This window comes from Lingula anatina, chromosome 10 (genome assembly GCF_051362555.1).
Source record: "Lingula anatina isolate TDL-2025a chromosome 10, LinAna3.0, whole genome shotgun sequence".
In the NCBI taxonomy this organism is placed as follows: domain Eukaryota; kingdom Metazoa; phylum Brachiopoda; class Lingulata; order Lingulida; family Lingulidae; genus Lingula; species Lingula anatina.
Genome location: NC_141776.1, coordinates 3268377 through 3281860, shown reverse-complemented (window position 1 = coordinate 3281860; position 13484 = coordinate 3268377). Strand labels below are relative to the sequence as shown.

The window sequence follows — 13484 nt, the reverse complement described above, 5'->3', positions numbered from 1 at the left end:
CTTTGGAATATTACTGATTCACAATCAAAGATCACTTCATGGACAGACGTATAAACGGACGGCAGTGCAAACGAAAAAAATATGTATATTAAAGTTATTATCGTGTAAAGTGACCGTTTATCTTTCACCAAAGCATTTAAATAATTCATTTCAAACACCAGATATATACGCTAATCTAGAATACGTGGGCTTTGGATTTACTTCCTAAGGAAACGTCACCTGAAGGTGAAAATCCATCTTGCTGTAGGCAGCCGGTACGTAGCTCAGCATACGAGCCTTCGTGTGAGCCGGTCGTGTGATATGGGCAGTAGCTGCCACCTTGCGGTTGTTCCTTATCTGACTTTAACCAGTGTATCCAGTACTATAGGATAATCTGAAATACAACCATCTGAACCAATAACTGTAAGAGATTATATGAGATCAGTAAATACATGTATATTAGTGGGGGGTGCTGGGATAAACGCCTGCATTGATACAGAGGATAAGTCGACATGTTATAAGTAGAGGACAGCGTGCCTATACTAGGACCTCTGGGGTATTGGCTTGGACCCTGTATGCTTCGATGCTAAGTCAGAACTAAATTTCTGCGACAGATTACTTTAATGGGGGATCACTTACACGTATAGAGGCCGACTATTGTGCACAAGGAACTTGAAGTTTTGCAGAAAAAAGTATTAATGATGTTTACATGTAGTTCATAAAGTGTCACAGCTCAGTTGTTATAATTAATATACAGAATGAAAATGAAATTTCCCTACTGATCACTTACATACGGTAGATATGGTATGAGGCCCCATGGCTGGCCCAAAGTGCCAATTACCAATAGTTTAAATCTCTGATGGAGTCAGTGGGAAATAGTAAAACTGTCAGCTAGGCTCAAACCATCTGGTACTGTATGTGAGTGTCCGGTGTGGGATTCACTTTTTGCTTACCATCGATTGAGTTCTAAACCTGTCCACAGTAAACATGGTAGCGATTAATGTAAAAATGTTTATCTCTCCAGTACAATTTTGACAGCTTGACTTACTGTTATTGTGGAAAAGTAAAAAAAAATCGAATGTTTTCCTTTATTTTTGTGCTTTAGCTCACAATCCAGCATAACTGAAATATTTATCTATTTACCCAGGTCTAAAGTCAAACAAGTTTTACTCTCAGAGTTCTGGTAGTACACCACTACTATTTGTTGTACTAGTACACCCGTGCCAAAGCATGCTGAAGGAGACCAGGAGTAAACTGTACTGTACTGGTGGAGTGGTTCTGGCATTACTGCTGTGTGTGGTGGTGGCTCTCATCGTGAACTTTAGCCTTGACAAGCCACTGGGACCCACCTGGTCGCAGTCGTCCGCTCTGGTGGCGTGTGTGCCGCGCGGTGGTACAGAGAAACGGTGTGAAGAGTTGGGGTAAGTTTGAGGTCCCTCTCTCTCTCTCTCTCTTAATAGTCGTGAGACGGCACAGCGTGGTTGTGTGTGCGGTTACTTTTATAGTACGAGTCTCTCTCTTTAAGTGCATATATGAGAACGACTAGAAGTAAGGTAATAAGCATGCATGTAAAAACAGGCATAACCTGCACAGTGATGTAATTTCATATCTATAGTACCTAAAAATCTCCCACGTCGTTAATGCAACGTTCTGAGTAGAGTATAAGATATTATATTTATTATAGCACAATCCAACAGAAATCTGAACCAATATTTTTTCCAGCTGCATTTGGAGGCATATATCTGATGACTCCCCCAACTGTTGGTCTCCCGAGGCCTCTCCTCAAAATGGGTATGGATACGAGATAAAAGGGGACATCCAGGTACATTTAGCACCGCTGCGTTCAATGATTATTGCATACCTTTGTTATCATAATCCGGGTTCAATACATACTGTATCAAATTATCGGAGGGGTGTCTACTTTATATACAGGGGGGTTAAAGTATTTATCTCGCTACTGTGTTTACTGGTATTCGAAGTAAATAGTGTGGATGATATGACTCCTTATGTTGGAAGTTGAGAGTGCACTGTACAGTAAAATTACAATAGGACCGTATGCTGGGCAAGAAGGCTGCTAAGGCTTTTTTTTTTTTTTTTTTTTTTTTTTTTTTTTTTTTTTGTTTGTTTGTTTTTTGTTGTTTTTTTTTTAATAAATTAAAGTGATCTCTATAAGGTGTTACCTTTTTCCTTTCTCACACTCCATCAAAGGTTATTTCTCTTCTTGCTATCAGACACTGTTTGAGTACCCCAGTTAGTACATAATGCCTGTCTGCACGGTCCGTTATTGTAGGTACTCAGCACTCCCCAAACATTTGCCTCAGCCTAAGACCCTGTGCCTTCGACGGGAAGCACATGATGCAAAACCCTTCATGTTTTTCTGTCTCCAACTGACGACTTAGAAGAGTTTAAAATTAATTCAGGGACTAAGTAACGAGGGAATTAGCTTGCTAAAGAGAAGACTATATACAATTTCCAAGTGCTGTTTCACAAGCTATTGTAAACCTATCGCTAAGTCTGATTCAGGACTTTTATCACCAAGACCAGAGTAAACGGAATAATTCTTGGCTGAAAATGTAAAGCTTAAACTAGGTTAATCTATTAAAATGTGTTTTTCATAAGCCGACTCCGATTGGAAAGACCATGGTACTGTCTCGAATTCCAACCACGCCGCTGGCGTACCCAGAGTCAACGCCTGTAGAGGAAGTACGCCTGGAGGTCGAATATCATGACGTCAACAGGCTGAGGTTGAAGGTGAGCCTTGTGATGTCAACAGTGGATGTCATGACGTCATCATCAAGGTTCTGTACATGGGGTACCTAAATGTTGAAGTTGTTAAGTTACTAGACTATTTCCGTGAAACAAGAAATGAATTCAAATCACGTTTTATTCAATCAAAAACAAAATGATTGCCATGCTTCAAGAATCTCTCGAATATAATTGACCGATGCATGTATTAGATCGACTGAAAACACAACTAAATTGTATAAATGACCTGGTAATCACTTACTGATTTGCAACACTATTCAAACTTTGTAAAAAAATGTAGTCTAAAAAGAACACACATATCCTTTGCACCTAGAAAAAAAACTCAGGTTGCATTTATCTAAGAGTGAAACTATGCAATTTGTCTGTGGTGCTAAATTACCATGCCCACTCTTGAAAGTAATTTAGATCACAATGCCGTGGATTTGATGTTCCATCACCACACATGTGTTTCAGAAGGAAAAATGAGCACCCACCTAATTGCTTTCAAATTTTATTTTAATTCAGTTCACGGATTCCAAACAAGCTCGATATGAAGTATCCCAGCATGCCTTGGACATCCAGGCTCCGAGCACCCCGCCTGCGGCAGACGACATGCTGTATGAAGTCATTTATATAACTCAGCCTCAGTTTGGAGTGAAGGTCATAAGGAAAGACACAAACGCCACAATGTAAGTTTTTTTCTTTTGAGAGTCGAGAATGACGCTGAACGAGCTATACGGAAATTTGGAAACTGTTTGTCAAAATCAAAGGTCTGGACTATTTTAATAAAAGGTTTATAGCCCCTTTAAAAATTATCAAGTTCGTAAATTCTAAACCTAGAAATCGATTCTACTGAAATTGAATACAGTGTATATTGTATAACCCAGAATTCAGTTGGTAACATTTTTAGGCAAGGAAGAAATAGCATAATTGCCATTGACGCCAAAACAGCAGCCAATGCTATACCCATTTCATGCATAACGGATAAATTCACTAATAATGCCAGTATGAAGTCCCCCATGGCACAAGCCATTTAATCAACATCCCATTTGGTTTCACTTTCAGTTTCGATACAGCTCTGCCTGGTTTCACGTTTACAGACCAGTATCTCCAGCTCACCACGAGGCTCAATTCCAGTCACGTGTACGGCTTTGGTGAACACAATCATGGAAGATATAAACACGATATGAACTGGAGAAGATGGCCGATATTTTCCCGCGGGACAGGACCTAAGGCTGTGAGTTATATATTTTAAATTAATGTACAGAGCGCGACTTAATTAAATGTTTTTGATAGAAACGATTGTGTAGAAAGTTTTTTCCTTGTTAAACTTTGCAAAAATTTTAATAGATAGCGCAATAGCGCAATATATAGTATTCCCGTCTTTCCATTTTTTACATTAATTTTGAGACTTAGGATTTGTGTAAGAAACGGTGGTATTTTATTTTATTTCGCAAGTTTAATGTTTACACTCATACGCATATGGCCTTATTTGGAGGGTTTATACATGTTCATCTTAGGATAATTGCGCATTTTCCTTTTTAAATATAATTCATGCGGTTGTTATACGTAACCACGTACATCTTGATTGGTATATGGAGCTGTATGAATAACTTGTACTTGCTCAATAAATTTAATCAATTTTCCCCGTAGGAACCTTTGAACCTTTACGGACACCAACCGTTTTACATGAATATTGAAAAATCGGGGAGAGCGAACGGTGTACTCTTGAAGAATTCTAACGCAATGGGTAAGTGCTGTGCGCCACTTCAAAAAAGAGTAAAAAGACATAACACTGAAGTTGCCCCAGGATAAATACAATGGCTTATTTGATACGTAAAATGTACAGAGTATCAAACTATAATGTATACTGTCACATTCAGTAAAAAAGAAAACTTGTATTTTGCCCTTCTTAAATTTTCTTATATCATATATAAATAACAATGTTTGAACACCATGTTTTATGCTACAGACATTTCTCAAGTTTGCTGATCGACTCTCATTGTGTTGTTTATAAGTTCCGGGTACTTTCCTACCAGGTATGCAGGCACAATACAATTTCTTCACCCCTTGCACCCTGTCTGAATTACATCTGTTTCTCGCCTTCTCTATAGTTTATATGCTGTATTTGTAGACATAGTGCTGCAACCAGACCCATACCCGGCCATATCCTATCAGGTGATTGGCGGAGTGTTGGATTTTTATATTTTTCTCGGTCCTTCCCCAGAAAATGTAGTGGAACAATATAATATGGTAAGCTGGTTTGCTACATAAACTAAGTCAGTGATGTATTGCAATTATAGAATGCCAACTGTTTTCAATTTATAATTTATGTAAAACATGAAGAAATGAATAAAAATGGATATTTGCCAATATTTTTCAAAGAAAGTTATTCGCAATGGTTATGATCTACTAGCCAGTTTGTTCATGCCTTTAATTGTCATATGCATATCTTAATATCGATATATATCTCACATCTCACGGAGCAACCTTGATAGTTGAGTAAATATCTATATTATCACTTTGAAGGCTGTCGGATATCCCGTGATGCCGCCATATTGGAGTTTAGGGTTTCAATTATGCAAATGGGGCTACAACGACACTGCGCATGTCAGAGACGTTCTACGACGTCAGAGAGAAGCCAATATACCCCAAGTAGGTAAAATTTAGACATCATGGCATCTTTTCCCTCAGCGTTATATATTTTGACAGTTTATGAGCATAGAAGAAATCGCTAATAATAGACATGTACAAAGTAACTACATGTACTAGGACTGCATGCAGTATTTTATAGGGGTCTACCGCTAGGTGTCTTTAGTTGATGCTGTCACTATAAGCACATTATTATTGCTAAATCTAAAGCATTGATGTTGTCACAACTAACCTATCAATGTTGTCGCCACTATCGTATGTTTACACTTACAGTGTTGATATTTACACACTTGCCGCGCCGGCCAATACATTGACAAGATAACGCATTTATATTGTCACCCCTAGCACAAGAAAAAAACGTTTTTCGCTTCTAGTCATAACATATCAACATTTTCTTACCAAACATAATGATTTGTCAGTGTTTGCACTGTTAGCACAGGAATTTCCACAGTTATTGCATGGTAGCTCGTAGGAATCTTTAAAATTAACGCACTGAAATTCCCACAGAGAACAAATTGAAATTCTCACATTTATTTCTGCACATTGTCGAACCTAACAGTAGCATATTGTCGCCCCCAACACACTGTGTCATGTTCATGCAGCATCAATGACCCTGATAATAATTCCAGGATGTGCAATACGTGGACATAGACTACACGTACGAGAAACTGACGTTCACATACAACAGGGACGGGTTTCGAGATCTCCCAAAACTTGTTCAGGAGCTCCACGATATGGGGCAGAAACTGATTCTTATTTTGGTGAGTATTCGTTTGGAGCAAGTGGTACGTCTCAGATACTCTGAGGCACATCTGATTTCTTTCTAATCTTACATAGGGTCTATGATATAGAATGTAAATGCTCAAGGTAATAATAATAATAATAATAATAATAATAATAATTATTATTATTATTATTATTATTATTATTATTAGCTATTTTAAAATAGTGATTATAAATAGTGGCAGCGATAGTAAATGATAGAAATGAATAATCACGGCATTTCATTGATGAAAATCCAATTCTGCACGTTATTATATTTTCAACTTTCAAACAATTAATAATTGATAATTAATGAGTAGTGCGCAACACATAGTTTGTCTGATATGTACAAAGCACTTTCCTCTATCCCAGGACCCAGGTATTGGAACTGATGAAAATGTAACAAGTAGAGCACCACCCAACAATTCCTACCCGGCTCTGAACGACGGTGTAAGACAGGACGTGTTCATTAAGAATCCAAACAAGACAGGGTACCTCACAGCTGAGGTACTTTTATTATGTATTAGTCTGCAAAAATAAATAAATAAATTTAAAACTAAGAACGAAAAATCTGTCTCGAACTTTTGAAACAAAAATTTGTCTTTTACCCATAAAAAAGAGTAATTTTATGCCACTAAAATCGATGTCCTGTTGATCGGAACCGATGGACGTGTCATGAATTCTTTTCTATTACTAGGTGTGGCCTGGAAAAGTGTATTTCCCGGATTACACCAAGCCGGAGACGACGGAATGGTGGACCAGGTGTATTGAGGACTTCTATGTGAACCAGAAAGTCCAGTATGATGCCCTTTGGTTGGTGAGTGATAACATACGACCGCGTGTCTTTCAAGCTTATATCTCTGACGTATCTCCGACTGGATGTCGTCTTGCGAACTTACATGAAAGAGTTACGCAGAACAAGGTGGATCCACACTGTGTCCCCTCCATCCACCATTAACTAGCAGAATGTCACCCACCGCATTATATTACTCTTTTACATATGTTTTCATTTTATTCTATTTTATTTATTTATTTATTTTTGCAGGACATGAACGAGCCGAAGAGTTTCAAGTCTGGGTCGTTGACGGGATCATGTGATAAAAACCAGTGGAATAACCCGCCGTATTTGCCAAGTTTGTATCCTATTTCTTTTTTATTTAAGTTTTTAATAAAGTTTTTTTACTGATGTATGTGATGTTTAAAGAAGTTAAGTAAACGATACGTTTCAAATTTATTCAAGGACATTGATTGTAAATTGTTCGAGTCAAAGGTGACAAAATTGCAAAGACAGAAATAGGATAAGAAAATTGAGAAGATATGAATATTCCAGATAAATACAATATGGTACATCTTTATCGGACACTTATCCTATGTAAGATAATTGGGGGAAAATTACGACAAACGCATATCTCTCCTATTACTACATAATACGACTACATAATTGCGACTACTAGAAATTCATCACGACGAATGTATGATTCTTTACTCTAAGCTTACCTAATCTAATGTCGTTTTTTTCATAACACTGCATTCCTTTCCCCAGAAATCGAAGACTATGACAAGGGTCATCTTTATGAAGGGACGATATGTATGGACGCTGTCCAGGATAACTGGGGTCAGAAGACTATCCACTACAACGTCCACTCTCTGTATGGGCACACCATGGCCATGGCGTCTTACGGGTATGATGAACTGAGATGACAAAAAATAATAAGCATAATTGGTTAACAACACTTTTCACGTAAGACTCATCACCCAAGAAACAAGATGTAATGCCCTATTTTATTATTATTATTATTATTATTATTATTATTATTATACAGTATGTTTTTTCTCTTTCTAAAAGGGGTAGAATGAATGGAGAAGAGAGGTCGCATACATGTGAATAGGCAAAAAGGCTTAATGATTTGATCTCGACGGTCAACAGCCGTCCTGACTATCAGAGGCATACATTTTGACCGAAGAATGAGAAATGATTTGAACTACATTGCGACCTTTTACTTTGCCAAGATAAAAATAATGCCCTTGAATAGATTATATTGAATAATGAAATTAAATTTTAATTTGGCCAACGGGCAAGTCGATGCTTTAGATGTGACCGAACCGACTGGACATTATGATAGGTGAAATATAAAATCAATCCCTCTCATTTTGCCACCACCATAGGATACAACAGCTAGTTACATTGTGTTAGAAACATGTATACAATTACCCACTGTTAAAGCCATACGTCATTACAGTGTATTACGCAAGCTCCAGCCGTCCAAACGACCTCTGGTGTTGACAAGGTCAACGTTCAGTGGTACGGGGAAGTATGCTGTTCATTGGTTAGGTGATAACACAAGTGAATGGCCCCAGCTCGCCTGGTCTATCATAGGTAAGACCGCTATTTTCCTGAACCTTTCAGCAGAGAATATCCTATTTACAATGTAGGTTCTTTATTGAGTACTATTTTCGTTTTCCAAAAGGTCTGATGTGGAATAGATAAGTAGCTTTGCAGGATATATAGGCCCCATTCAGAATAGGGGACTTACTAATCCAAGGGTCAAATGTGTTTACCTACTACAAAGCTTGACATCTACTCTGCTAATAGACACTGAACAGATATCCCGTGGTGAAGTATTCAAGTGGGTCGGCCGTATTTGACCCTCGGACTAGTAAGTCCCCTATTCTGTATGGGATCATAGACACAGATATTATGACTGATGCTTTTTCAAATGCGAAAAGTTTACCTTGAATTACTTATAGTGGCATATTTTTAGCAGATTAAAGCTACTCTGGAAAAGCTGGGAAATGACAAAATAGCAAGCATAAATTGGTTATAAAACACGTAAGACTCCCACAGTGTTTTTATATTTCAGGAATGCTCGAATTTAACATTTTTGGAATACCATACGTAAGTAGAGTTTTACTTAATTAATCTGCAATTATATCGAGAGATCAGCTACACGTTTATTTCTTGCAGCAATGTGGTTACACGTGAAACAATAAAATGTAAATAAAAACAACAACAACAATAACAATAATAATAATAGTAATGATTCCGACTAAATTGCCAACAAATTGTTATTCGCATACATGTAAGTACATGCATGACCCATATCAACCTTGACCTATACAAACCGTGACCCATATCAACGTCAACCGTGACATGACGGTATCAACCGCAACCCAACTGTATCAAGCGTGACCCACATCAACTATGACTCACATCAACTTTGACCCATATCAACCATGACCCATATCAACCACGACCCATACCAACCGTGATTTTCCAGGTGGGAGCAGACATCTGTGGGTTCTGGGGTGACACCACAGAGGAACTGTGCACGCGGTGGACGCAGGTTGGAGCCTTCTATCCTTTCTCCAGGAACCACAACGCCCAGAACTACCCCAGGGTGGACGGATTCATTGTAAGCCGTGTCATTGACAGTTTAGTCTTTTCTTCTAATTTTTGTTTTTGCTATAGTGGCATCAAAATCGTGCTTATATTTTCTCTTTATCTTTTTATTTATCTTTCTTTTGATTTATGGCTGATTGATACATGTAATTGATTGATACATGTTAATTCTCGTTGCCAGGAACAAGACCCAGCAGTTTTCGGCGAGCCGTTCGTCACGCGGGCACGAGACGTGTTAAACACGAGGTACAGGCTGTTACCATATCTGTACACGCTGTTCCACTACGCTCACACCACGGGGTCCACTGTGGTACGGCCACTACTACATGAGTGAGTACTTCGACCAAGCTGTAAATTATGATTTTGTAATCAGTGGATGACAACCATGGCATACTGTGTTATCTATATATTGGTACTGATGTTTTGATACACGCCCAAGGCAGGTATTAGTTATAGTAGTTAATGTATCTGAGACATTATTAAACATCCACGTTTTTGATTTCTGGCGCAACTGGTACCGTACAAAATGCACACACCAAAGGGAAAGTAAAACTTGGTTAACTACAGTAAAGATTTCTTGTCCAGTTATTAAGATTGTCACTTACGCTCCTAAGGCGTTTTTTTTTTTAAATAATATACACTGGATAAATGATATATATCCATGCGTACGAGTTTTATAGTGGTGGACTACTATAACGAGATAGTGCATGATATAAGACTAGTATCTTGTGTACAAGTAGTCTACTCACACGAGTTAGCAGTTCTTATGTTAAAACAGAAATCGGCTCTAAAGGCGTCTGTTTAACTACTACTCACAGGTTCACGTCCGACTCGGCCACGTTTGACATTGACGAGCAGTTCATGTGGGGTGCTGGTTTTTTGATATCACCAGCGCTTCGGCAGGTAAGATACATTCTGTAAAATATAAAGGCTGTCTCAATTGGAAAATCAGCTGATGACGTAGATATTTGTCTTACATGTAACTGGTGTCGCTTGTTTGTTTTCTTCTTACCCCCCCCCCTTTTTTTTTTCTCCCGCTCACTTATCCTATTCCATTTATTACCAGGGTCAGGTAGAGGTCGAAGCGTATTTCCCGAAAGCGCGCTGGTACGATTACTACAATGTAAGTCTTTGTTTGTTATGAATAACATGTTTTTTATTATTATTCTTATGCACTTGTAACCCATTCCGCAAACGATCTCAAACTTGCCACAAAAAACGTGTTGATAAACTCCATTTTCACTCATTTACACGGTACTAGTAGAAAGGAGGTCAATGATTTTCATTTCAACACTCTCCATAGATAAAGTAATCGAAGGGTAGCCTATACCTTGTACTTTATCTTTTAAAGGGTGCAGAACTTACTTCCACAGGTAGGAATATAACGCTTCCAACTCCTATAGATAAAATCAACCTTCATGTCCGAGGGGGTCACGTGATCCCATGGCAAAGAGAAGCGAACACGACTGTAATAAGGTACGTTTTTCATTCTTTACACGTCGGAGCCATGTGACAGATACTGGGCCGAAAGAAAACGATTGTGTTAGATGAGGCCACGTACACACAAAGATGGAAAAGCCATCTACTTGTTTTACGTACTTGTGTCCAAAAATTGTTTTAGGTTGAATAAATTACAGAGATTACTTCAATCAATTTTCAAATATCTCTACCCTTTTTCCGTGATATTCTCCTCAAGGTTTTTTAAAATTATTTAATTATATACTTCTGGCCTACTGACAATTCTAACTGAAGAATGTAAATACCTATTCTACAGTTGACGTCTTGAAACCCTCTTATATCTTCCAGTCGTCAAAATTCAATGGGTCTTATAGTTGCACTGGATGACGACGGACAGGCCCGTGGTTCGCTTTTCTGGGATGATGGAGAGTCGTTCGGTGAGTTTCGCCTCGCTGCTGCGCAGTCAGTGGGTCAAACTATAGAATCAATTTATGAGCATGTGGATTCAAAAGTTTACGTGTAACTTCTACATGTACATGTAGCATAGTGTAGAAGGGGGACCTTTTGGTTTGAAATTCTCCCAGCTATAAAGTTTCATGAAAACAGTTCTATAAGCACGTTTGTAACGGACTTTATTCATTTTCTAGACTTTCACTGACTTTTATGCCATATAGAATTCTGTTAATTAGTACGTTTTTTTTAAGACTCATAAACTTTGTTTTACTATATGTCTTACATTATGCAAACTATTATTTTGTTCGATTATTAATGATATTTGGCAGTGACGTGAAAATAACATACACCATTTTCATTGAACCGCTTTATTTTAGAAACGTTCAAGACTGGGGCCTATTTACTTGTCCATTTCTCTGTAGTGGTAAGTCTTTATTTTACAAAAAAATCCTCCAGCAAATAAAATTGGATACGAGTTCAGTCTCACTTGGCACATGAGGAATTGTATTTACAAAGCCGTACTTTTGGGGACATACAGTACCAGTATTATTCGTAATACAATTAGTTAATTAGTTTGACTAATTTAAAAACAGGTACAGGTATCACATACACGACAGTAATGAGGTAGGTTTTTCATTCTATACACGTCGGGCCGGAAAGAAAACGGTTGTGTTAGATGAGATTACACACACGCAATGATAAACAAATTATCACCATTTTGCATTTTAGGGTGGTTTGTAATCGGCCATCTGCTTTCTGCAAATTGAATCAAGCCACAGTATGTAGTGAATCTCGAATGCATTTCAGTCGATGGCCATACTGTATTTTTTACTCCTTAAGAAATGAGACTTACAATTTTAAATACCTTAACGCATTTATCATCAGCATTCACTTTTTTATGACAGGATTCTTCACTGTCGCTGACCGTTGTACACAGTAACACGACCTCTAGTAAAGGTTTGGAGTTGAACACTATAGAGATATATGGGCTGAGTAATATACCGCTATTCACCGTGGACAACACGCGGAAGACTCGGGGACTCAAATGGAACAATAAAAATAAGGTAGGAGAGAAATGCCAACATGCCGGTGGCAGAAATTTGTACAGGGGAACACATTTCAGCCGAATTTACACCGCGCTATAGCCCTATGATAATTACCCTTCGACAAAATAATGCGATTTAATATTAGCTTCCACCCTATTGGTGAATAAGGTACAGCAAGTTTTCTTTGTTCCTATTGGTGCTGTTCAGTATAAAACGTGCAGTGACCCCGACGTCAACCTCTGCAATTTGTGTAACGTTAATAGACCTATCTAAACTAAGTAGACAAAATTCACCGGTAAGTACAGTGTATAAGCCATACAATAATTTTGTAACAGACTACTAGAAACAGACGACTACTGTGGTCAGAGAATATATGCGTTTTATTGTAACTGTTCTCAATTTGCTTTCTAGGTGGCGCTCCTGGAGAATCTCCATTTGCCGATTGACACAAACCACACCATAACATGGAGCTAGGTTTTGGAGTCGGACGATAGGTGGCGCTCCTGGACAATATGCATTTCACCACGAGCACGTGACACAAAACATTCCGTAATGGCACCAATCAACCTCTAAACCAAAGATATGCATTTACTCATAAATCATTTCAAGTGTATTGTGTTGAAAAGAGACAAAATACCAGAATTAGCAACGTACTCGACGTACCTCGTTCCTTGGATGTCTTAACTCTCTTGAAACTGCAATATTCTTTAATTTTATATTATATCTATCTTATGGCTTAGCTCTTAAGGACGTAGTGAACACAGACAGATTTCTATACGCTTGTATACACAACGCTTATTAATTCCAAATCTGATACTTCAGAAGTGACAAAATGAAATAAAATCCACACAATATTTCTATTACTGTTGTTTAATCATTTTTATAAAATTTAATTTTACGTGGATAATTATTGTGACAGAGCTACATGTATTTGCAGTCTGTCGTAAAAACGCACTTTCCATCATTCAGACGAAATTGACTAATTAAAA

The 13484-nt window shown here is 37.9% G+C and overlaps 1 protein-coding gene and 1 long non-coding RNA gene across 2 annotated transcripts; one reads left to right on the top strand and one right to left on the bottom strand.

Annotated features, from left to right (window-relative positions):
• Positions 1 to 403: 403 nt before the first annotated feature.
• Positions 404 to 13360, top strand: LOC106164793 (sucrase-isomaltase, intestinal). Its single transcript, XM_086997429.1, has 25 exons — positions 404 to 671; positions 1127 to 1400; positions 1702 to 1801; positions 2599 to 2730; positions 3250 to 3413; positions 3790 to 3961; positions 4378 to 4474; positions 4859 to 4977; positions 5254 to 5379; positions 6006 to 6137; positions 6511 to 6645; positions 6836 to 6955; positions 7184 to 7271; positions 7682 to 7820; positions 8379 to 8515; positions 9000 to 9034; positions 9417 to 9551; positions 9720 to 9868; positions 10357 to 10441; positions 10605 to 10661; positions 10890 to 11014; positions 11345 to 11433; positions 11827 to 11873; positions 12355 to 12513; positions 12907 to 13360. Exons 2-25 carry the CDS (start codon positions 1210 to 1212, stop codon positions 12967 to 12969), a joined length of 2796 nt encoding a protein of 931 aa, XP_086853555.1. The 5' UTR covers positions 404 to 671; positions 1127 to 1209; the 3' UTR covers positions 12970 to 13360.
• On the bottom strand, positions 7697 to 12544 carry LOC147759399 (uncharacterized). The gene is made up of 3 exons (XR_015331371.1): positions 12315 to 12544; positions 11302 to 11451; positions 7697 to 7830 (listed from the first exon to the last, which is right to left on the bottom strand). It is a non-coding gene; the product is annotated as an uncharacterized LOC147759399 (long non-coding RNA).
• Positions 13361 to 13484: the final 124 nt, after the last annotated feature.

Coding starts and splice junctions, on each gene's coding strand:
- LOC106164793 (XM_086997429.1), top strand. CDS start 1,210: ATGCTGAAGGAGACCAGGAGTAAACTGTACTGTACTGGTGGAGTGGTT. Junction 2,731..3,249: donor TCAACAGGCTGAGGTTGAAG/GTGAGCCTTGTG, acceptor ATTTTAATTCAG/TTCACGGATTCCAAACAAGC. Junction 9,035..9,416: donor ACATTTTTGGAATACCATAC/GTAAGTAGAGTT, acceptor GTGATTTTCCAG/GTGGGAGCAGACATCTGTGG.